The sequence below is a fragment of the Haemorhous mexicanus genome, chromosome 7 (assembly GCF_027477595.1).
Source record: "Haemorhous mexicanus isolate bHaeMex1 chromosome 7, bHaeMex1.pri, whole genome shotgun sequence".
Lineage (NCBI taxonomy): Eukaryota > Metazoa > Chordata > Aves > Passeriformes > Fringillidae > Haemorhous > Haemorhous mexicanus.
Window position 1 is genome coordinate 21,370,158 of NC_082347.1, and position 26,016 is coordinate 21,396,173.

Here is a 26,016-nt window from a genome sequence, read left to right on the forward strand (position 1 = left end):
AAAAAGTGAGTTACTTTGTAAAGATGAAAACAAAGTGTAACTACTATGGATACTCTCTGCCTTCAATCAACAAATCTGACAATGTAAGCGCATGAACCCAGATCTTTTTTGTATGGTGCTTTCCTTATCAGGTGTTCTGAACTCCTAAAACACAAGTTACTCCAGATTACCATTTGACCAGCAATTTTAGCTCTCACTCAGATTCACTATTTTAGACTGCTGCTCCATTGTATTAAAACTCAACAGGGCACGCACATGAATCTGTAGTATCAATTTCTTGATTTGGCACCATCACATATGAAATATTACCTTTAAAGCTGTTTTATATACTGGAATGAGGACAGTTTTCAGTCAAGATGGCCCCTCCTTTCACCTTAACTACTAACCTTACTGCAGTGACAGTGGCAACATTCACATCAGAAGCATTCTGAAAAATTATTACAGGGACTTTTTCTGGTGTAGGTTCACACATCCCACATTTGAATTTGTCCACTCACGAGATCAACATAGAGACAGTCTTCTTGTCTTTAACAGACCTTCTATTGCTACATGAGAAGTGCTCATCTATGTGTATGTTTGTGTGTGCCCACATACATGCATATACACAGAACCCATACATTTAATGCAGAATTTGCTTCATCTTGTCACCCAGCAACAATGACAAAGGAAGAGATTACAATTCTATCACATTAAAATACAGTTCGAACACCATGTCTGTTACTATCATATATCCTTTTATATAGATATATATATATATTCACACCTTCTGTAGGAAAGAAGTTTCATACATTAAATATTGACAACCTTGTAAGGTATTAAATACATATTTATTCAATATTTTATTAAGATTATTTAAAAAAATAATCTTAGGTATTCTTTATTTTCACAGGGTGTATGCAATTATGATGAGTAACCTACACTTAAGCTCTAAACAGCCTAATCCAAACCCCACCAACTGTAATGGGCTTTAGATCAAGCACGTGAGAGCACTGCAACAAACACTGTTTCAGGAGGTAATTCCCATGCAACATCAAACTATGACAAGACACAAGAGGCTAAAAATGGCTCATCATAATTTATTTTATGTTAAAATGTACAGCTTGGGGGGGGGGGGTGTAGTTTTTGCAGTTTTTATTTTTGTTGCTTGGGTGGGTCTTTTGTGGGTATTTTTTTAAGTGACTGACTAAAAAGATAACAGATAAATACAAGAGTGTCACTGGGTCCTATTTTTACATGTATCAAGCCTCTTCTGTTCGGCCCTTACAGTCACTCTGTACAGGTACAAAGGCTACAAAAAAGGAAGCAATATAAACAGACACAAATAACTTTTGCCTTTTTACATGCGATCTGTAAGCTTAGTTTGAGCTATTCACACGCTACTGCTCTATTTTTTCCCTTAAAAAATAACTCCAATATTTTATAAAGATAGAAAAATCTACAGATGGAATGAAAATGTAAAGTTAGAGGCATTTCCATAAAATAGCAACTTTACACCAAATTCACTACTTTTTTTTTTTAAATCCTGCCAAGTATTTGGACATATACGAAAATGTTTCAAAACTTGACAAATAAACACTGAGATGTTTCAATCAACAAAAAAACTTAAGTTTTTATAAAACAGAAAGCTGCCTTTTTTCCTACCCAGCCCCAAAGAAACTGGTCACAAAAATGGAAAAGAGTCTCAACTTTACACTAAACATACAGCAATAAAACCCTTTGAACTAACCAAAATGTGAATAGCTTTTGCAGCCTTTTTTTTATTATTTTTACAAGTTTTATAATTAACAAAAATATAGTTCTGGTTTTTTTACCCCTCAAACTAGGGTAACCTAATCAAGGCAAAAAAATTAAGAAATGGCTTACTGTTAAGCACAACACTTGTACAGTACTACAAAATGCACTGTCACTAACAAAGACATTAGCGGCATGCAGAAGTGTCACCTTCAGAAACAAAATAATACAATAAAAGAACTGCTAAAAGGCATTTACATGTGGGGAAAGGAGAGAGAAAAAAGCTCATGATCCAGTACTGTCTGATAGTTTTGGAGTCTGTTTATCCACATTTTTAATGGGAGCAGGCACATAAAATGGCTCTGAACCATCAGCTGCTGTGTAATTGCAGTTCATAGAAAGAGTTCTTCCTTTCCAGAGAACTTCAAGCTCAATGAAATAAACAAAAAATGAAAAACCACCTAATTCCCCCCAAAGAAAAGTTAAATCTCACAATGTTAAAAAAATAAACATAAAACCCCTAAACAGAACAAAACAAAACAAAAGGAAAAAAAAGAAAAAACCAACAAAGCATGAAATAAAGAAAAACTTGTATAAGGCTTTCTGCTGCATACAGCTTTTAAATGGTGCCAACAAATGTTTTTGCATTCACACCAATTGCTGGTTTTGAAATCGTACTCTCCAAAGGTATTTGTGCAGATCAATGCCATACGCCAGTTTGGTAGCGTGTCTCTCCCAGGGCCTACCTTCTCATGTAGGATCCATTGAGAGACTGTTTGGACATGCCTGTGTTCATGTAGCCGTGGTGGCCTGGGGGAGTGTACATCATGTTACTGTGGGGTGCAGTCTGCATTGGCTGCTGTGCATATGGCTGAGTTCCCATCATTCCCATCTGCATCTGCATAGGGTACTGAGGGGTTTGATTCATATACCCATGATTACTGTGATACCCACTATTCATCATTGGCTGGGACATACTGTAACCATTCATAGCGTTAAGGGTGTTCATATTCATGTTCACTGAATTGACATTGTAAGCAGGGGCTGGCATCAAATTTACACTCATGTTCATGCCACGCTGCATCGTCAAGGTCCGTGCGGGCCCTTGCATGGCCACAGTCTGTGAAGCTCGCCCATAAATTTGGGGCTGATGGGCTGCAGCAGCAGGCGGCAGAGGTGTGGATTTGGTTCTTACAGAGACATGTCCTTTGCTGGCCATCTGAGTCTGCAGTCTTTGGGTGTGGGATATTCCAATATTCGATGAAGTCATGTTACGCTGCAAAAGGGGAGGTGGCAAATTCATGGGAGGAGGAGTAAGGTTGGGGGGAGGGGTCATGGTAGCCTGTGCTTGGGGTCCTCCCGGAACGGCATGTGGAGACTGAGAAAGCTGAACAAGCCCCGTGTTACTTAAGGGGGCAGACAAAGAGGCACTGTTTGCATAGGAAGTTACAGCAGCTGAATGGCTGTAAGGCAAAGAATGATCCATAAGCGTATTAGTTAATTGTTGCAGTTTAGCAAGGCTGAAGGTGGCAGATGGCTGTGAGTAATGCCCTGCTCCAAATTCACTCTGCCCCATTCTTTCATATAATCCAATGTTGGCATTGCTAGTCTCGGGGATTTCAGTCAACTGCATAGGTGGAGTGAAATTAGCAGCCATGCTGCACTGGGATAACTGTTGGTTGCTGCTTGGAGGCCTTTCAACAACACAGCCTTGGGGAGATTTTACATTACAAGTGGGAGGAGAATTGATGTTTGCTTGTTGCATCATACTGCAGCTTCCATTAATGTTAGATATCTGCTGGGTCACTGCACAGCTACTCTGTGTTAGGTTACTAGACGTAAGGCTGCTGTACGAGCAACTGTTTTGAGAAGAGCTGTTTCCACAGATACTACTACCCATTGTAGAATCGTAACTGCTTGGGTTTTCATAGTTTTCTGTTGTGCTCTCAATACTTCCCAAGTCACTAAACCCACTATCCACAACTTGCTGCGAATGATCAGAAACTGAAGGAACATCCATCATTGGGCTGGTCTCCATGTTCTGCAGAGACGGCACAGAAATGGCACTTTGATCTGGGCTGATCTGAGCATAGCTGTTCTCTAAAGGAGCAACATTTGGACTATTAACAGAACGAACTGACTGGCTGGGATGAGAGTGCACAGATGAAACTGGGCTGCTGTGGTCAGACTGCTGACAGTCATCCAGGGCGGTCATCTGGGGACTTTGGTCGTTGTGGGCATAGTTCTGCAAACTTCTACAGGCCTCTTGAGTCTCTGTACAGTCCTGAAATGTATCTTCATGTTCACTTGTTTCTTGGGTTAGGGACTGCACTGCCTGAACGGTCTCTGAGTCAATCTCCATGGTCTCAGTACTTTCTCCCTTGAAATCGGAATGTAATTCTTCACCAGCTTTTTGGTCCTGGTTGTTGTCTGCATGATCATCATCAGATTCAGGCACTGGGTCTGAATCTGTAGCAAGTTCTTTCTGGTCACTTGCACACTCATCAGCTGCAAGGTCAACACCACAATCCATTAACTCCTCCTGATTTGAATTACCAGTTTGAACATTTACGTCTAAAAAAGATTGCTGAGTTTCCAGCATTTCTTTGAAAGCTTCACCAGGCAATTCCTCTTTCTCCACTTCTGTTGAACCCATGTGACTATCATCTTCATCATCTGCATCATGATCTTCATTGTGAGAAGGTTCTTCATCCTCCTCCTCCTCTTCCTCCTGATCATCCAAATGCACAGACTCCTCTTTCTGCACAAAAACTTCTTCTGCTTTGTCTTTTTCTTGATCTTTTGAATTGATTCCATCTTCCTCTATGCTCCTTTCTTCTTCCCCAGCTTTCATAGTATCATTTTCTTGTTTTTCAAAGGGTTCACTGGGTGGATGCAGAGGTTCAGGTTCCACCTCTTTTGCCTCATCATCTGGTGGTGGCAGTGCTTCAGCAGGTTCTTTAATAGCTTCCTCTGTAACAGCAGGAACTGTACAGGGCTTGTCTTCAGCCACTTCTTTTTGTTCTTCCACCTGCACCTGATAGTCAGGCTCCATGGGAGTCTCAGGTGGAGTGTACAAATTAAGTTTAAAGCCAGGTTTTCTTTCTTTGCTTTGCCTCCATTTAGATGGACCACGTTTAACTCCTTTGGGCCAACCCTGCTTACTCTTTAAAGGTTCAAGATTGTCTTTAGTGCTTTCTTCCAACACAGCTACATCCTCTGTATTATCTTTGGGAGGTAACAGAGACAAAAAAAAAAAAAAATCTTAGCTTGCAGACTAATCAATATTTTCCAATATAAACCTGAAAACAATTTATAAACTCAAGGTGTATTAAGAAAGTATGAAACAAGAGTTATAAACAGGTCTCAAAACACAGTAGGACAATGCAGTATCTACAGCTCAAACACACTACACAGATATGTTATGGATTGGTGGCCTTTAAACAGACACTATCAGAACCACCATTTATACATTAGAAAAATCCCAGAGATTTAAATGACAAGACATGTAAACTAAAGCAAATACTGTCCAAATATTTGATTTTCCACCTTTGGTTTTAGAATAGAAGTAGAAGTGAAGATGCCTTCACTTTATATAGACATTGATGTAACACACATTCATCTTTTTTGACAGTAATGACATGAAAGTCTTGAGTTTCCTCTTTGACCATTCTGGAGGACAAGCCATACAAATATATATAATCATGCTTTAATTCCAATACTGAAAAAAGGTGGTTCATTCTAGTACTTTCTCATGGGCAACATCTCATGACATGGTTCACAAGAGATGATAGAAGGCAAAAGATAATTAAAATGACACACAGAGTGCATCAAAACACTAAACTAATCCATTGACTAAAGAAAAAAAGAACCCAAACACATTCACCTCTTTGCTTTCTCCCCACATACCACTTACACATCCTCCAGAAAAAAGGAAAATTATCAAGATATAACATGTAGCACTTGGGAGTGTAATGGCTTCAGTGATACTTCTATATTGTGATGACATGGCCCATGGGCAAATAAAAAACACCAGTCTAATTAAAACAGTGCAAACCTAACCACTGGGACAGAGCTGGAACTCAAAGAAATAGTTTCTCAAACTCAAAAGAAATAGTTTCTTTTGAGAAGGTGGAAAAAGTGGTAATATTCTAATGCATCACATCACACAAGAGCTGTTTGAAATAGAAATCAGCCCATGATCCCTAATTGAGGATAGCAAGGATGGAACTTCCCATGCAATTACAAAAATACTGAAATAGTAGCTACTGGCTTCTTAGAGAAAATACAGAGACCTGAGAGTGTAGTCATTCATTCTGGAATTAAAACTCATAAGCATAATTTGAGGGCCAGGAGGTCAAGGGAAGAGTGTACAGTCAGAATAGCTCATTAGTAGTTTCACTATCCATCCATTAACTTTTCTGACAGGAAATATCCTTGAAATCCAACTAGAAAAGCAGCTTTGAAAGGACAGTTAAATTTGTCTCTTTCATGGGGAAATAAAACAGGATCCTGGTGCTGAGGATATATTATGCCACAGAAGCACCTAACATCTCACTGAATTACCAACAACACTGAATAGAAAGATATTTGTGTAAATCAAATGTTACTTTTTGCTTGTATTCTTTACCACTGACACAAAAACTGTATTGGACAATATTCCAGTGATACCCTTTGCACTGTTGAGTATTAAATGCCCTGCTGTAGGGACAAAGAAGTTGTTTTTGACAATATGACAAGAACTTCAATGGCTCAGACTGGATAAGATTTGTTTCCTGAACACAAAAAGCAAATTATTATAATAATAACAACAGCTAAATACCTCTCATTAAACATTTCCAGATGCATGACCACAATAAACACTTCTTTTGAAGGCAATCCAACAAAATTATTTTTGTGAAGATATGAGAACATTTTAAGTTTACCTGTACAATTTTCATCACGCCTGTAACAGTGAATATCCTTCTCCTCCTTGTTCTGCTCTTCTTCCTCCTGTTTCTGCTGCCCAGGTTGATACTCAAAAGCTTTTCTAATCACAGGCTTCAAGTCATCATCTTCTCCATCCATCTCGCAGGTGGGTTCCAGCTGTGGCATGGGACGCTCTTCATCCGAGTTATCAAAGGGCTCATTCAACACCTCGGTTGTTTCAGAAATTGTCTCTGTTGTAACACTGCTGTTTATCCTTCTGCGTTTACGGCCCCTTTTCTTTTTCAGTATGAAAGGTCTCTGAAAAAGAATTCCACAAATCAAACTCTTCCTGCATTCCTGTTCATTAACTGATTCTGGACATAAATTTTTGTAGAGGGAGTTTATAATAATCCATTTACTCATTCAAAAACAACACCTTACGTGGCATCAAATTCAAATATAGACACAATCCAAAAGTAAAATGTCTGAACAGTTAAAATAGCTATGTATACAAACCTTTCTGTAAGTGAAAATGAAGAATAGAATTTTCTTTATATTGTAGTATCTTTTATCTTATCTTCTTCTGTCAAATAATATTCATAGCACTGTTACATAAATTGTACTCACACATTTTTCCCCTGTAGATTTATAATTCCACAACAACCTTCACAAGTAGCAAAGCTAATTCTTCTACATTTTGGGTTTCTGCTCGTTTTAGAAATAAGTATGTACACAGAAAAATAGATAGCACTGAAGAAGTTCACCTCAAGCATCCTACAGTTGGCTGCTATAAAAGAAAAATTGTTCAAGATATTGTTTTCCTATTATTCTACATTCTCAGAGATTTATGGTTACTTTAAATTAGGCTCACAAAGTATAACCAAAGGCACAATCCAATTTCCTAATTCTCACCAGAGACGCCGAAACACAAAGGCTAAGGTTGAGTGCTTCAAAATTTTGGGATTCTTAAGTTTACTCATTTAAGCAACTCAAAGAGTTGATTCTCTAAGGAAATTAAGAAATTAACGCAAACATGGCAGTAACCAAAATTTAATGTTTAAATTAGAAGAATATGGGTAAAAAAACCCCTTCTGTTTTAACAACATTTCTTTTGAAAAACAGTATTTCACTTTTAGGAGCTCCTATATTAAAAAAAAAACATAAAAAGACAAACCCCACAAGCTGGACTCCATCTTAATACAAAAAAAGAAAGAACCATTAAGATATTGAACCAATACCAATGCCAAACACCAGAGGGCAATCTCTAGTTTAAAAATTAACAGAAAATTCTCATTTTTTTATGTCACTAGTATTTTATAGATCTGTGAAAAATCCAAAAGACAGAAACTGGATGGAGCACAGAAAGGAGAAGAGAGGAGTAGTTAAGTGTCCAAATAACACATAAAGGATTAAAACAGTCTAATAAATGTTTGCAAAAAACCAGGTTGTTATTCAGATGGTAAGGATTTGATTGAAATCAGAGACAAATGGCTTCGAACCGAAGCACTAAGGTAACACACCTTTCTCTTCATGGCCAGCGACTGGGGCTTGGTCAGCCGCGGAGGTGAACTCTGCTGATTCTCATCCCCGCCATCCTCCTCACTGCTTTCCTTAGATTGTTCTGTGCACTGCCCTCGCTCCCCCACCACGGCCACACTTTCTGGAGATCGCAAATATTTATTTTTAGATTGTACTTTTGCAGGTGATTGCCTACTATTAGTTCTTGTGGAGAATATTTCTTGCTCTTCCTTTTCCCAGCAGCTAGCTTGTTCCATAAGACGCTCAGCCTGAAGGGTTGAGGTTAAAATAACAGGTCACTGAAACAGCATTTACTTAGCCATATCCTTTACATTCAGCTAAATAGTTAAAATAAGTCAACCCTGATTAGCACTGCTGGCTAACCTAGCAACAACATTTCAGCTGAATCATCTAGTTGCTCCTTTACAACAGTTAACAGATAACAAACCAAAGAAGATTGCATTTCATGGGATATTTAGCACTATTAATGATGCAGCGAATTGATTTAAGTCCTTTAGCACTACATTACATGCCCACTGACTGGATCACTTTGAGCAAGTTGAGAACACAAAGAATCGATTCAAAGTGCAGCCCCTGAGCTCTGCACCAAATTTGATCTGATTACATGCTCTTTGACTACCTCAAGAGTGATAAATACAGCTCCATGACAAGTGATTCCCATTTTAAGTTTTCATATGCATCCCCACAAAGTTACCATGTGCTGCAGCGCAGCTTCCAAAAATTCTGTATCACAACAGCAATACATAGTGGTCAAAGCTAAATCTGCTCTATTTAAGACAGTCTAATGTTGAATGTTCAAAGTTATGAAAGCCAAAGGAAGAGAAATTCAGAAGATATTTCTGATATTACCTCCTTTTCTGCTTCCCTCTCTTCTTCAGAAACTGCAGCATTAGAAACTAACAAAGGAGTCCATCTCAAGCTTTCGGGATCTACTTCATTGATCCGTGGATTCGCTTTCAGTTTCTCCATATGACTTGAAATCAGCTTTTCCCTTCTAATAATTACAAATCTACAATCAAATAAACAGCAATTTAATTTAGAAAGGGTTCACCTGGAGTGGCCTTTCTATAGTTGACATCCTTTTGCAAAACAACCTGTGAAAAAATATGGGTAAATGAAAGAATCCAACTAAAAATACTTCTAATAACCCAGCTTATGCACAGTGATAACTTCCTTACACTACTGACTGTTTACTGAGAGGAAGTGAAGGAACAACAGTTTATGAAATGCAACCTCAATATTAACCATCACTAGGGCAACAGAGAGCAAAGTTAAAGGTTTTATGGTTGACTACCCTAAACCTAATTGAAGAGGCACAGTGTTGGCACTTCAATCACTGCCAGAGCAATTCTAATTTTAATATTATATACAAACATAGATAGAAAACTCTGTGGATCAGCAAGTCAAGAGTGAGAAAGTTATAATGTTACAGCTGAAGAAATAAGTTAACGGGACAAGAAAGCAAGTCAGAAGCACAGGTTTTCTAACAAAGAATACAAATATACTTTAGTCCTGTGCTAATGAAGTACAACACAACATTCCAATTACTATGAAGTGGCATATCAAATGTAGGTAAAGACTCATAAAATAGCACAGTATGCTAATATTAATATATGTGCACAGTATGCACCCATCAAACTCCTCTATTACAAAGAACTACACAATTCTAAACAACAAAGATTAGCAAGTATTTCAAGCACTTTAAAAATCAGGTTGGTGAAGTAACAACATTATCTCAGTGAAAAACTAAGTTTAAAAAAAGAAATCAGATCCAGAACCTTTTTCCAGAATTGTGACAAACTTCTACTTCACTACATGTATGAAAAATTTCCCTTGAAATACATTTGTCCTTAGGTTGTCCATAATAAAGTACTCCAGAATAGGTTTAAGGCAATGCCAGCACTCCTGTTACTACTCTCACACACCATCTTGTAAACCAAACTCCTTTCTGAAGACTTGCATTCTTACTGGTTCAAAAATTACTAGTTTCGAATACTAGTGCTGAGACACAAAAGATACTGAGGCCGAACTTTTTCTGATTTTAATTTTATTGTTTTGGTAGGCCAGTGTTTGTAAGGCAGCTTTGCTTAATTATAAAGTTTCTATGATTGGAATATCCAGAAAGAATTAAGATCACCTTCAGAAACACAAATACCATTGAAAGCCATTTAAGACATTTTATGGAAAGAAACAGAACAAACAAGAACAACAACCCAGAAAAGGTCTAAAATACCCATCAAGAGCGTGAAGAAAGAAGATATTCACAAAGCAGGAACTCACCTTCTCAGTGCACTGACTCTGAACATTGATCATAACATTAAACAGAAACTTGTATTACCAGTACCTTGAGCAGGAGCACTTCATGAAGAGCTGATCTGATTCCATGGTTTACATGAATTCAGCAATGATTGCAAGAGGAGGTGTGGAAAGAGAGACTGCTACCCTCAAACACCATTTTTTCCTCTTACTGGTATTCAAAGCAAAATATTTGCACAGCAAGAGCTGGGAACACTTAGGGAAGATTATACTGAATGAAAAAAACCGCTTAACTGAAAATGTTTTGAGCTGGCCACATACTTCTAGTAACCATTAACATAAAAGAGCATCCAAAAAATCCCCGGGAAGAAAAGCTCTGTACGAAAGACCCATCTGCACTGACTTCTATGGTAAGATGCTTATCACTCATTTAAAGTCAAACTTTTACACAGACATTTTTCACGTCAACTGTTTTGTAAGTAGAGAATGTTTTTTCTCAGTTTTCAAAATTTTTTTACAAGATTCACTGACCTATCTTCTCTTTTATCTATCATGCTATGTTGCTGCAGGGTTGTGGCAATATCGTGTGGACACATTCCAGTAGCGCGGCTCATCCCTTTGATGCTGATTTGCTTTTCATGGTGGCAGTTCAGGTATTCCAATATGACACTTTTCCAATAAGCCAAGTAGGAGAGACGACCCAGATCAGACAATGGCTTTTCAGGGGATCCTGCTTGACCCTCTCTTCTAGAAAGTAAATAACCTAGAATAAAAATAAACAGGATACCTTAGGGAGATAATAAAAGCAAGGAATTTAATTAGCCCATAAGAAAGTTGGAATTAATACAAAAGATCATCAGCATGACTGATTGAACTACTGGAATGTCTTGCAATTAAATAAATCCTCTCTATAAAAGAGATGAGTTTTCATCATTAAAGTGACATAGGAAAGATCAAATTGTTTTGAGTGACTCAGATCTTATGTTATGAGAATCAAATATTAACCAAAAACCCTTTTCTAATATTAAGGCAAGGATGAGAAGGAAAAGCCAACATGTTTTGGAACAGGTCCCATCATACATGTTCTCCTTTAAAACTACAACTCTCTGGTCCTTTGAGAAACATTTACATCACAGTTACAGTAACAGTGTTACTGTTAAACGAGTTACATCACTGCAGACAAGAACTTGCAGAAGAATCTCAAGAGGAAGTATCATGGGTAATATCAGTTAAGTCATTTTTCTTCAAGAAGCCCCAGGTGACACAAGTTTTTGATTAAACAGCGAGAAGTTGTATTTTGGAGGTAACATAATTCACAAGATGAATTACTCAGAGAATTAGTTAAGAGAAATAATTAAAAAATAATCTCCCTTAATTCACATTTAACAACATTCACATAATTCCTGCTTGCAGTCTTCAAGACAGTAACTGATCCACTATTACACAATATAGCACCTTCATTTTATAGTCTATGTATATTTTAAGTCCCTTTTAACTCTGCAGCTCTAAAAGCATTTTACAGTTTAGAGTAGAACACACCTGCTTGGAGATACCAGAAGATGCCACCTGTAAAACCAATTCAGTATAGAGAAAAAAATAACACCATTAATAACAGGTATCCTTTCATAGTAATTCATCCCTCTGTGATACATATTCTGCATTGTGCATTTCCAAAAACTGCCAACACACAGGCCTTAAACAACCCAGGTTACAAAAAGCTTCCTCCACCATAAGCACAGACATTATGTTTATGGAATTACATTACTTAAAGTCATTTGGAATCCACCAAAATACACAGTTCTTGTGCTTTCCAATATTCTTAAAACACATTTTTCACTTTTATTTTTCCAAGACTGATGTAAAACATATCTAGTACAGTCATGTCATGTTTATTAAACAAATCCTACTAACCTCTTCACAAAGTTTCTCCCAATCCAATCAGCTATACATTAAAAGCATATTATTAAAAGTTTGCATATGATATCCAGGTTGAAGAGAAGCAGTGGCTGTTTCCTTATTTTGCTGTATGGTCTACCATACACAAACCACACAAAGAGGTATTTTTCTTAGATAAAACCATGAAATATGCATACAAATATTTGTCCGATTACTCTGCCTGAAACATTGGTCTTCTCTTTTTTGGACACAATATCAAAGGTCCACAACAGAATTTAGAAAAAACACACACAGATATGCATCGTAGTCTTATCTCCAGTTTGCCTAAAGAAATTTACATAGAAAAGCAGACATCCTACTACATCTCAAGTGATCACAAGATAGTAGTGTGCCTTTCATATCTATTTGCATGATTTGTGATAAAATGGAGGAGCTTCAGGAATACCATCCCACATCTGCCTACTCCTACAGAGCTACATGAAGCCTGCTTACATCTGCATGGTACCACCAGAAACTCAGCAAGGTAATTTGTTTTACAGAAGAAACACTACCATCAAAATTAAGGAAATTAAGGTATTTTAGCATTTAAAGTTGCCACATATTAAACTTTTCTATAGCTCGATGATACATTTTACTACATCTTGGCACTACATGCACCCATTGTTGACAGGAAACATCAAACTCCACATTCAACACCACAGCGCATCCTGAAGGTTCAAGGTAAAGAATTGTTGCTTTAATTCCAATTGCTCAAAAGCAGACCTATAGTGTATAGCCTATTCTGCCTAATTTTAAACAAAGCTTCACTTGTATCAAGAAAGAATTCTGGATCACCTTGTGTACAACATACAAACCCAAGTTTTATGCTAAGATGTCACTGCCCATAAAAAAACATGCAAAACTGAGGTAGGTAAGAAAAGTAGTGATAGAAGCCTTAACATAGGAAAAGAGAGGAAGAATAACCTAGATTTTAAAAAGAAATCCATGAGGAGAACTTAATGCTTCAAGTAACTTTACAGTTTATCCTACCAGCTTCACATTAAAGAAGTCTTGGGCACTAATATAAAGTGTTTGAAGGGTATTTGCAAGACCTAGGTTTCATTCTTGCATTTCACTACAGTCTAAAGTTACTTGGACCCTACTTTCATTTTCCTCATAGATAATAGGGCTGCACCTATAATTTCTTGGTAAACATATTATGAAGCTGAATAAAAAACCATGATCCAAACAAGAGTCTGGAATCATTACTTAGGCAACCACAAGCTCCTTTAGAGTTTTACTAAACTGGCTCACTGCATCTTTCCTGTGTCTGGGGATATACAGACTAGTTTTTAGTGGTCATTTTCACTCTACATTAAAGCAGTGAAACATTACCTGCATGGCAGTAACACCTGCCAGTATTCTTCCCCTACCTTTCTAAAATATAACCTATGCTTTTCCAAGATGCTCACGAGGATCAAACATATAAATCAGAGGTAACAATCTTGGTTACATGTAGCAAGCACTGAATGGAAAGGCTCTCTTAACGGATTCTGTTATTTGAATAACACCTATTAAATAAACTTACCAACACTGATCTTGGTAGCTCATGTATCTATTCTGAAGCATCTGAAATGAGCACAATATGCCTCTGTTAAACAGATACCTGCAGCCTCACTGTCTACCTAATCTTAATAATGGGCAGTCTCCAAGTGGCAACCTGAAAGAACCTTCTTAAAGTATAATCCTTGATATCAGCTTATGAACAGTAGCAACACTCACAGGACAAAACAGAGCACTTTACCACCCACCCCCAAGAGCAAACAAGCCAGACTGTATACTACAGAAAAAACTAAAACCACAACAAAATGTAAGACCTAATCAAGAACAAAGAGTTGTCTATCTTATCTTCTGGCCATATGAGTGAAAGTATCACAAAATTCAACAGCCAAAATATCATTAATGATTTTTATTTCTTGCCTTATCTCTATCCTCCACAGCAAAGCAATGCACCAAATGCGACTTACAGCCTTTGATTTCTGTCACACAAACCTCCCCAGAATCACTGAGGTTTCATCCAAGATTTGAAACAACTAGAAGAAATGCAATTTGAGGAAGGGAAAGTTCATATACATATATAAATTTTATGCCTTCAACACAAATTAAGGAGATAATTAGGCATTAAAACATATGTATAAACAAAGTGACTTGTGATTATCCAGTAATTTCAATCTACAGGATTCCTAGTAACACCCCTCAAATAGCTACAGAATCCACAACACACTTATGTAAAAACAGTAACTTTAATGAATCTGTGCCAGTCTCCAGAAACTTTCAGTTAGTAAACTACTGATTTTTTTGATACTTGGTTCTGTATTTTCAAACAAGTTAAATAGCATGAGATCAGAGGTCCAGGTTTAATAGTAGGACAGTGGTCAAGAGAGAAAACCAAGGGACAATCTGAAACTGGCAACCACCACCGGAAACACAGGCAAACAGAATTAGTCTGGCTTCATCCAAACAATTGGAACCAACCAGAAGAGTTTAATGTCCACACTTTTTGGCATTTTTAAAGAGCTTGGTAAGATTTATTAAGTATCACTCCCTTTTGCAAGCAGTGCAGAGTCCACCTTCCTCCTCCATTCACTGCATTTACTTGTGTGTTCACTAGGAGAAATGTATCGTCACGTCTGCTGTGAAGTAAACAGACTTATATCTCATGAGCTCTCTCCTGAAAATCTTCTAAAAATCAGGATCAGATCAGCCCCCTTTCACTCCTATGGCATGAAAGTAGTTTCATGCACACTTCAAGTTACAAACTGCCAAGAGCAGCTATTTCATTAAGCCTCATATCTCCAAATGCCCACGACACATCCTTCTTTCCCTACCACACACCTCTAAACATCACTACCTCAGCTTCATAATATTAAGCAAAAATCACAACACGGTTTTAAATTTAGCTTGTGACAACTGAATTGCATTTTTTAATCTATTGAAGGAACACATTGGTTCTTTTGCTTTTAACATGGTAGCAAATGCAGGCTACCCTTCAAAGGTGTAAGACAACAGAAATGCAGACTGCACAGAGGCCAGTGAAATACAAAGCAGCAGCAAACAAAGACATTAAACAACTGGTACACTGGGAAAGACCAAATGAACAAAATAAAACTGACAGAACAAAGTCAAATGAAGGTTGAAGATTTTTTTAAAGACATTCCTGCAATCTGAGTGCTCTCAATACGTGTTTTATGTTCTATAGCAATGAACAAAACAATTTATCATTTCATTTCACAGAACAGTTAAGGTTGGAAGGGACCACTGGAGGTCATCTTGGCCAATCTCCCTGCTCAAGCACATTGCTCAGTATTGTGTCCTGACAGCTTCTAAACATCTCCAGGACAGCAGACTCCACAACCTCTCCAGACAACCTGTTAAAGTGCTCAGCTCCCCTCATATCCACAATCTCTGCTGAACAGCCAAAGAAAAGACATTTAGACTGAAATGTTCAGTTTCCTTGAGCGCAATTAATACTGACCATAATAATTATAAAGCCATTAGGCTTTCAGTAAGTTAAGGAATTAATCCTAACGCAATCAAACCAGAAAACCCAAGTTATGAATTGGTTGTAGGTGTTTGAATTACACTTGTTTGTGTTCACACAAGACTGCGTGGTCACACTGTTGCTCAGTGACACACAGCAACAGCCAAACCATGGTATGCATATTGCACAGGACTGAATGAAGACTTTGTGGCTTCCTATTCACCTGAGAAGCTAAGGACCTCAGCTAATATGAAGGTTTGAACAAGCATTTTTGATAAAATTATATTTATTATTTCTGCTTTAAAACTACCTAGAACAGTCCTAGAAATGCTGTATTTTATTATTAAATACAAAGATTACTTTGTTTAGCTTAAGAGCAAAGAATAGTCAGTCTGTTAGCTTTCCACACTGGAAAATAAATAATCATAGCTGAGTAGCTTCTAAGAAGGTGAAATGGAGGGTTATAGTTGGCTTGTAAGTCTATCACTCATTTTATGAAAGGATCACAACACTTCTCGCCTTCTCCAATGGGCAATACGGTCGTACATATTACTAAAAATTCCACATAGCCAGAATATAATCCATCCAGAGCACCCTGAGGCAGCTTCAACACAATATTCTCCAGAAGATGCCACTGGCTGAAACTTTAGCACAATTTCCTGTGTTCTATTAACCGTGTGCTCCCCTAAGGGAGTATCTGACACAGCAACCTCTCCACAAAGAACAGTGACATATGCCATGGACACTGCGCTGATCTAACAAAATTCCTCCATTCCTTGAACTTCACTGCTTACAGACAGGCAGGTTCTTTGAGAACAGTGCCACAAAGAGAGGTACTTCACTCTTGAGGGCACCACGCATGATGTTCAACTATTGTTTTGAAATATCAGTGCATTGCATTGTCTTCAGCAGAAACAGAATCAGCAAAACCATACCTGAATGGAAAACAGAGTACTGAATCTCTGCACAAGCACTTAGAAATTGCAGTTCCTTTCTCCTAAGCTACTAGCAACAAATCAACGCATTTGCTTTTCACTTAGGGAGGCTACAAACCAAAACTAACACAGTCTTCAAAGTGGACCCCAAGGGTAAGGATTAATGAGTCCTACTTTTTAGCTAGAACAGATTTTTTTCTGTCTGCTACAAAAAGTCTGGAAATAACAGTTTACACTGAAAAACTGAAAAGTATTTTATCTGAGAGCCTGTGATCAAAGAAAGAGTTTTATGTGTCTTATGTATCAATCACATCATGCACTGGAGACAAACATAGTTCTGATCTTATTTAACAAGTCATGTTCAATATCACTTTCTAGGAAACCAATCATATCAATCTCCATGAACAAGAAAGTTACAAATACTAGTAAAGGAAGTCTGTTATATTCTTGTAACTGAGACAGAGCTCACCTTGCAAAAGAAACAGCAAAAAGACAGATATCTTGAAACTATGCGTCCTACCAGAGAATTCCAGCCCTTATCTTGGATTAGCCCAGTTGTTCTAAAGAACAGAATTTCTACTCAAATTTTGTAATTCAAACTTATATCTTCACTTTTCTCAAAATATCTACACATTAGATAGGCTTTTACCTTAAAGAAAAGCTGCAACCAAATAGTCTTTCTTTCAAAAACAGAACTACACCAATGGTATTTTAATGCAGAAAAGGAGAGCTTTGCTTCACTGCAAAAACTCATTACAGAGAAATGTTTGCATCTTGTTTCATAGCTGCACATTCACAAAATTATCAATAAACTTTACACATGTAGCTCTTCAATAGGAGCAACTCTTACAGGAGAAGAACCATACAGAAAATGCAATACAGCAAAGGTCCCTGGACAAGAATAATTCCTGAGTCTTACAGGAGTAACCCTGCCAGTGGTTATTAACCTACCTATTAGCTTTTGAACAAGAGAAGACTCAGTCTTAAAAGCACAAGAAGCTGTCTTGATGAAACCCTGCTGAACATAATAAACATCTGCTTTTTGCAGTCATCTTCCATGTGCCCTGGTAAAACTAGGTGAGCATCGTCATGGCACCTTCAAAGAGAAAAATTTCTATTTTCCTTTATTGGGAATCTTTACTTCATTTATATAAAGGCAATTTAGGCTCCACCTCTTAAAAGTACAAAGGATCAAAATTTAAGAGAAGCATCATTGCAAAACCCTTAATTTATTGCTTATGTATTAAAATACTCACAAAACAATGTGTATGTCATGTGTGTCATATGTATGTGATATATTATCATTTCTGAATAATCTTCCAATCATTTTTAAACCCAGAAAATCAGACTGTGTGCTTTTAATATGTAATGACAGAGAATCAGAGTGAGGAATAGACCTTATGAAGAAGCAAATTCAAATCTGTTAATCTGGCTTCCAACACGGAGTCTCTTTTGCCACTGTAATTGGCCTCACAGCAAAACAAAAAAGCAAACTTAAATGATTCCAAACTTCCTCAAGCCTAGCCTGCACAGAAGAGCCATTTTAAAATCAGGTTTCAACTCACAAGCAGGAATGACATAGCTTAGAACAAGTGTCAGGCTGTCAGTCATGGAACAGCTACTGAGCTGCTACGACATACAGCAAGCCATAATAAGGTGAAGTGGCAGTAGCTTCCCTTTGCCTGTCATCGCTGTGTGCTGGGATACAGCAGAGAGCTGCCAATGGCTGAACTGAACCAAGGACAACACAGACAGCAGAGACACAGTGTGCCAGTCTAAAGGACAGCCTTGCTCTGCAGCCATGCACTAAGGCCACTGCAATCAAATTCATCTGAACAGCTACACAGAATTGCAGTCAATGCAAAACTCCATTTCATCTTTCTCCACCTGTTCAGCTATACTAACAAGAGGAAAACACCACTGATCCTAGAAATAGGCTGGAGGAAAGCTGCCAGTGTTAAGCATCACATTATCAAGGCCACTTCAAAATGCACCTATGCAAGACACTGCCTAAACGACAGCCGACTGGCAGCACTTCCAAACTTCCTGAAGCTTACTTCAAAGTTCTCCTATCATGAGGCATTGTAATGCTAACAACCAAGTTTCAGAAGATAGCACAGAGGGAAATACCTGTAGACAGAATTTCTACAGACCTGTGTTATGTGACTTACACCAAGTCATATGCTCTAAAACGCTTGTGATGCACAACCACTTATTTCACTCATTCATCTTCCTTGAGTTTCTTGAAGATGCATGTAACACTCATTATCCTTCAGTTACTGAGAATGTTCCCAATTGCCCTGACTTCTCAAAGACAATGGGGAGAGGGGCTGGAGTCATGTCAGGGAGTTTCCCAGGGAGAACCTCACGATTTTACTTAAGTGCTCTGTAACTTGATATTCTTCTAGCAAAGATGGCATCTCACTCTGCTGCTTACATTGTGTCACACCTGAGAACAGGTACTGCCAACGAAGTACAGAATACCTCAGATCCCTTGTGAGAGCCACATCAAGCCCCTCTGTTGTCACACCATGCTTATCCCATTCATCAGCAGGGCCATGTTCTGTTTACTCTTCATTTGGCTGCCCACATATTAAGAGCTCTCCACATTTGTTTCTACCTCCCTCAGTTTCAACTCCAACCAAGCTTTGGCTTAACGCTGCTGTACATTTAAGCAATACCAGTGCCTTTTGTAGAATTTGGCTTTGCTAAAGTCAGGAACTCTCCCTGCAGCGCAGCAGGCTTATTCTAATGTTCATGACAACAGCAGGCATGACAGTAAGTCATTTTTGTAGTCTAAGGAAACTGTCTCCAGAGATCAACATGTCCTGTGCTCCCTTGCTCTTCACAGCAAGCCTCTTGGAGGACACCACTTAGCAGGTCTTTAAACAAGATAAAATTATGGACCTTAGTCTGATAGTTACCCTCCTAATTTCTCTCAGGATCTGACACCCTGCTAATCTCCCAGCCACTACAGCCTGGGCTGCCAAATACAAAGCATTCGCCCTAGCAGGTCCTTCCAAAATCTGTGTCTAAAGAGTGACCCAAGCATCTTGCTGTCCTTGCAGGATAGTTTCAAATGGTCATTGGGAAAAAAGGTCTTTCACTAGCAGGTATCACCCAGCTGCTTGGAAGGTTCATCCTCTTCCCTTTTTTTGATCAGGCTATGTATAACAAATGCCCAGCACAGCATCAATGGCTGCTGCCTTGCCCTCTGATCTGAAGCATACTGAAGGCTTGACAGGCCTATGACCTGCTCATTCCACAGCAGAGAACCATGCTTCCAAGTAATTCCTTTGTGTAGAGCACAACCCCCTCTGCCTGGCTTCCCTGCCTGTCCCTGAAGAGACTGTGACACTTCTATTGCAGCAGTTCAGTCTTAGGAGCTACTCACTGCATCTCTGTAACCCAGTGAGTTCCAGCTCAAGGACAAAGTACAGTCTACTAAGTCCACCTTTTTGTCTACAGGCCATGAGAAACTGGAATAATGGGATCTCAGATGCAACACAAGAGGGCCCCCTTCCCCTGCCCACTCCAAGCACATTATCTCCTAAAAATCCCATTCTCCAACAAGCCCAAGACCAGGATGGCTATTTATTTCTCTAGAAGAGCTGTCCAAATTGATCTCTGATGTGCTAGTGTGGTCATTCCAACTGATGCCTGTGACACATCACCCTTTTCACTCGTGTCAACTCCTAACACCTCTCTGACCTTCAGGACAACTGATTCTGGGCCAACTGTTCCATTAATTGTAAGGTTTGCATGTGTTTGTCATTGGTGTCATCCACTTGTTTGTTACAACTCAGGATCCATCAATATGCTCCCTCTTTCTATGCTATGCTCCAAAATGCATTAGGATAGAAATTTACCCACTATCAGACAGCTCTAAAATGCAGTTATCTTGTTCTATTCTCTGCTATTTAGCCCAAATATTGCTCAGTACAAGGAACTAATACCAATATTTTATTGTATTTTACAGTGTACTGAGATTACAGCAAGGGTCATTGCATTTGCATCTTTTTTCTGTTGTTACAAAAAGTAAAAAAAGCACTTAAGTTTGGATCTATATAGTGTTAAGATAAAAAATTATAAGAAACTTCACCAAGAAGTCAGCATATACTGCTGTTAGGAAGAATTCATCCTGGAGAGCACTTCCTATGTACTTCTGTCCAGACAAAGGCTGGGAAGGGTTTAAGACATCTGTGCTTTTATGTTAATATTCTAGATCTATTTCTGCCCATTTCAAACACTATTTTTCTATCAAATAGTATTATATCTAGCATGAATATGCCCTATAAACGAATTAGAGCAACAATACCTGTAATTAAGAATTTGGATCGTTTGGGTTATTAATGTCATCATGTTGTTAAGCAGTCAGCAATCAAGTCTACTGATGTGGTCTCACTGCCAGTGAAGTTAGACCAAAAACATCAGCACTTGTCAAGAGCTGCTGGAGGGCAAAGGGATAGGAACCATGCACTAATGTCATGCAAATGGAGTCAAATAAGAGCAGGTTTTTTGAACACAAGGACAGATTTTAGTCTACTGATCTTTTCACAATTTTAGACTGAATGTAGCCTTCACAGCAGAAATCTTTTAAGAACTACATCCACCACACTAAATCTGCAAAATAAAGTAACACCATGTAGCTAAGTAACACTAACATTCTGGACTTCAGTCTGATTTATAAGGATAACAACTTTTTGCCATGCACTGCCTAACTTAAACCTGTCAATCTCAGGTTCATATTTATGTATGCACATCAGGATCACACGTACCGACATCTACATACAATTCCACACACAGCAAAGGGAACTCAACACCACTGAAGCAACTCTTTTACAGAAAACATAACCAAGGTAACTTCTGAAAGGCTTCCAGGCACACACTTGAAAGATGCCAATACACAGCTGAAAACCATGAGCAGACAGGAGTGTCACAGCAAAATTCAACTACTGCTGGGAGCTGAGAACAGCTTAAAATCTGCTTCTCAGAGACCCCTACTCCCAAATCAATGCTTTGTGGAAGGTCCTATGCAACAGCTTGTGCTCAGAATCTAATCCTTACATAATCAGCACTATTCAACTCCTATTTATGTTTTGTTAATATTGGTGTCAGAAGAAAGCATACTCAAGAGAATCCATCCAGAACAAAAGAAGCAACCTGTGAGCTGTTACCCTTGTATGTTTGGAGTTCTTCTCCGTCTCTTTAAAGGCCATCCCCCACAAATTAATTACCAGACTCAGACAGATGGAATCAAGCAGTTTTCCATTAAAGTTTGTTTTGTTTGAAACAAAACCAAGCAAAATAAATCCTTTAGTATGATAGGGAAGAACTTGTCAGTTTTCATGTAATGTTCTGTATCAAGCCAAAGATCTGAAAGAACAGCAAGTACTAGCAACTGTTTTAATAACACACCAGTATCTAAAGTGAGGATTTACCTCAAACCAACATTTCAAGCTATCCTAAGAGCTAATGTTTTTTGTCATACAAAACATCACATCCTTTGTTTTGATAGTATATGAACAAGTTGAGAAGACACAGGTTCAAAAGGGTAGTCAGAAATATCAAAACAGCTGAGTATTCAGACAGGACAGTTCAGTACAGATAGGTCAGCTCAATGCTGCAAGTTCAGAGGTATGACCATGAGTGGAAGGCAGAAATAAGTGAGGTGAAAGTGTGAGCTTATTAAGACTTAGAATTCCTAAAACTGTAATTCATGTTACTATTTTTTCCACAACTATTCTGTGTGCCTCTGAACTGTTCTTATCTATGTCAGTGGGAAGGAGGTCAAAGATAGAGGACCTTAAATAGGTGTTAGTACCCTCTTTGAAAGCACTTCTGAAACAGCTTCAAACGACCCCAATCCCAAGATCCACACAAACACTATTAAAAAAAAAAGACTAGCCGTAACTTGAGATGCTCAGATCACTGAACAACCTGCTACATTCTCTTTTCTTTGTCAGAGTAAAGCTTTCTTCATGATGAACAGAGTAAGCCAAAGATTCTCTCATTATTGTTACAAGAAATAATGCCAGCTCTCATTCCTCTCCACATCCTCAAGTAAACCCAACACAGGAGGCCCAAAAACCTTTAGCTCCTTTATAGAAAGCTTCACAGAAGAGGTTAGGGCTAAACAAATGCCCTTCATGAATAAAAGGAAAGGTAAAGATGACTGCATTACAGTCAGACCTACAAAAGGCATCCTTTGAGTAAATTAATTTGCTAACACTTATTTTACCTGTGCCAGTTGCCAGTAACCCCCTTGAGTGGAGGTTCTGTGTATGAAGTGGACTACTTACAAGCAGAGTGAAAGCATAAGAGAAAGAGAACTGAAGTACCCTTAAAAGCAAGACTTGTATGTGCAGAGGGCATCCGTCTTGAATACCAATTGAATGAATAAATCTGTCAGTAGGTTAAGTGGCTTAGAAGATCATTAACAACTCCATATTGTTCCTGGTTTTATAAGCAATATCTTAAGTTATTTAAATCTACATTTTAAAAACTATTCAATAAATGACACCGAGAGGGAGATTGTTTATACAACTGTAACTGTTGAATGAACTCCCTTCAGGAACTGCCTTTACCTTCTGCTGTTTAATGCTGACAGCACATGAATACTGGGTTGTAAATATATCTCCTGTGCACATTAGACATCACCTGCTTGCCTTCTTACAGGCTCTATGTACTCTACAAGACCAAACTGACAGGACAGGAAGATGGACCAGGAGGTTTTGCCTATTATAACAAGTACACTGAATATTCTCAGAATCTTTATATGGCACTGAGGCCAAGCAGAACAGACAGATGGCATCCATACCATTAAGCTCTGACTCTCAGCTGGGGTGTTAACCTGGCTGTTAACATAATCCTCCCAGACTCACGGCTCAGGAAGATTGTTATCACACTTGGAAAGTGACAGATGCCCTGGACAAAAACTGTATCAGGGACGGTTTTAGCAGTTTTAGAGTAGATAAAGTTCCAGAGCCCAAGAGCTTTTCCTATCATTATTTTATTCATACCTACAAATGACAGCCTAGCAGCACTAAACAACATGAACAAAAGTGAAACAGGGAGCTGAACACTGAGAAGTCAAAAGACACATCTAAGAAATCACTGCAAGTACAGAGTTTGCTCAGGTCAGTGGTCATGACACACATAAGATACAAAAGATGCAAGCTGTATTTGTCTGACACAAGCAGCACAATGTCACTGCTGTTCATTTGCTCTGCTAAAGCATGCTGTGTAACAGGGAATTAACCAAATAAGACTTGGAAGAAAAAAACCCCTAACAGGTGAAGAAGATTATTATTGAATTTGATGGTAATATCTGGTTAGTCAACATATACAGAAATTGCATAAGAAAGGGCACATTACCTACCAAGCATTGAACACAAATGTACCTATTACAGCACACTTCAAAAAGCTAAGCCCAAGATACAGTAATCTGCTAAGTATCTACTGTCACACAAAACAGCAGTAAACAAGGGAAAACCAAAATGTCTTTAAAAGGAGGTAGAGCTGACTGATAGAAATGCTGGCACTGGAAACAAGACCAACATTAAGGAAGCCACAAGTCTCTCTCTGTGCCTTAACAACGGCTGTGACAGGCCTTTGCCTTCTACTGCCTGGGCCATGGGCCTGGAGCAATCACTGCTGAAGAACAAGTCATGGAGCACCTAAGCCTCCTTCATATACTCAGTAACCAGGTCCCCCTTTCCTTTCAGACAGGGCTCACAGTTTCCCTATTCTTCCTCCTATCACCAATGTATCTATAGATTTTTCTTGTTTCCCTCAATGTCCCTAGGCAGATTTAACTTTATCAGGGCTCTGGCTTTTCTAACCTGAACCCTACCAATTCAGACATTATGTGTTTTCCCCCCCAGGCTCCCTTACCCTCTGTAAAAATTTTAATAATTAAAGATGCATTACTTAGTTAAAATCTGTTTTCAGCCACCAGTACTCAGCAGATGGCTTTCCATGTTCACTAATGCCCTATAAATACAGCTTTGTCCAAAAAATACTTACTATCATTCTTACCATGTTTAGCCTTGCCTTTTCACTGTTTTCAATGTTATCTGGAATAAAGATGCTCTTCAGTTAAAACAGCCTTAGCTTCTGTATCTGAAGTGACATGTCTGCTTTCTTTTGCAATTCTGATAAATGTACAGTGTCTTAAAGCTATATAAAAGTGATGCCAAGAAATCCCTAGAGGCTGATTTTCTTGGAATAATCTTAAGTCAACTAAGCTTGATTCAAAATCCATCTTCATTCCCCCCTCATCTAAATCTCAGCTTGACAGAATGCTCCTTATTAGTTATTTAGGAGAGGCCAAACTCAAGCCTTGGGGTCAGCAACATAATCAATCACCAAGAAAAGTACAGAAAATAAGCAGCAGCAGTCAGGCTCCCTCATAGATTTACAGCTACCACAGACACTTGAAATTCATTCCTAAAGAGAGAGGGGAAAAAAAAAAAAAAAAGAAGAATAAAAGTAATTCAACCTTTCATCTGGACACAGTGCATCTGTAAACATCACCACAAAACAATGAGGAGACTGATGCAGTGTTCTGTACTGGGGTACACAAGTCAGTCAGTCAAGCACAGAAAACCCCACAGCACAGAATGATTCAGCTGGGCCACCACATTTAACAAAATAAAGAGGCCTGTTTTACACAGCTCCTTAACTCTTCAAAAGTTTAGTTTGAGAATACACCTTTCCAAAAAGCCCATTAAAAAACCAAACTGCTCCTCTCCACCCTTGGTCTTGCATTTTCACCTTCCACTGTTTGCCACAGCCCCAGCAGCAACAAAAGAGTACTTTCAGAATTGCAATGTGAAAAAGGAAATGCTCTTAAAGTAAATTTTATCTTAAAAAAAACCCCATGGTCCCACTTCATCCCCACCTAAAATCTGTTTACAGACCACAGCAAAGTATGGCTGTGAACAACCCTTTAAAAAAGTGTGTTTATTCCTAGACTGTATTTCTGTCATATTTCAATATTTGTTAGGGCAAACTGTAGAACATCTTAACATCAGATTCTGGAAAATAACAGTGCAAGAGGTGTTTACTGAATGTGCTCATAATTTCACAGACAATCTAACTTTGCAAATGCTCTTTCTGCTTCATTTTTGATTAAAGTAGTTAGACATTAAAAAAAATTCCATGATTGTCTTAAAGCACATTTACTAAAATATTACTTTCTGGCCAACAAATTATTTCTCACAAAGA

At 38.3% G+C, this 26,016-nt stretch overlaps 1 protein-coding gene across 6 annotated transcripts in view; it reads right to left on the reverse strand.

Annotated features, from left to right (window-relative positions):
- Window positions 1-1,056: 1,056 nt before the first annotated feature.
- KAT6B (lysine acetyltransferase 6B) overlaps window positions 1,057-26,016 on the reverse strand; it is a 106,678-nt gene continuing 81,718 nt past the window's right edge. For all 6 annotated transcript variants that reach the window (XM_059851331.1, XM_059851328.1, XM_059851333.1 and 3 more), the window contains exons 13-17: window positions 10,966-11,197; window positions 9,028-9,187; window positions 8,160-8,426; window positions 6,657-6,957; window positions 1,057-4,959 (exon numbers count right to left, since the gene is read on the reverse strand). In XM_059851331.1, coding sequence (XP_059707314.1) covers window positions 2,474-4,959; window positions 6,657-6,957; window positions 8,160-8,426; window positions 9,028-9,187; window positions 10,966-11,197 — 3,446 coding nt within the window. In that variant the 3' untranslated portion in view covers window positions 1,057-2,473. The remainder of the gene's footprint in view (window positions 4,960-6,656; window positions 6,958-8,159; window positions 8,427-9,027; window positions 9,188-10,965; window positions 11,198-26,016) is intronic.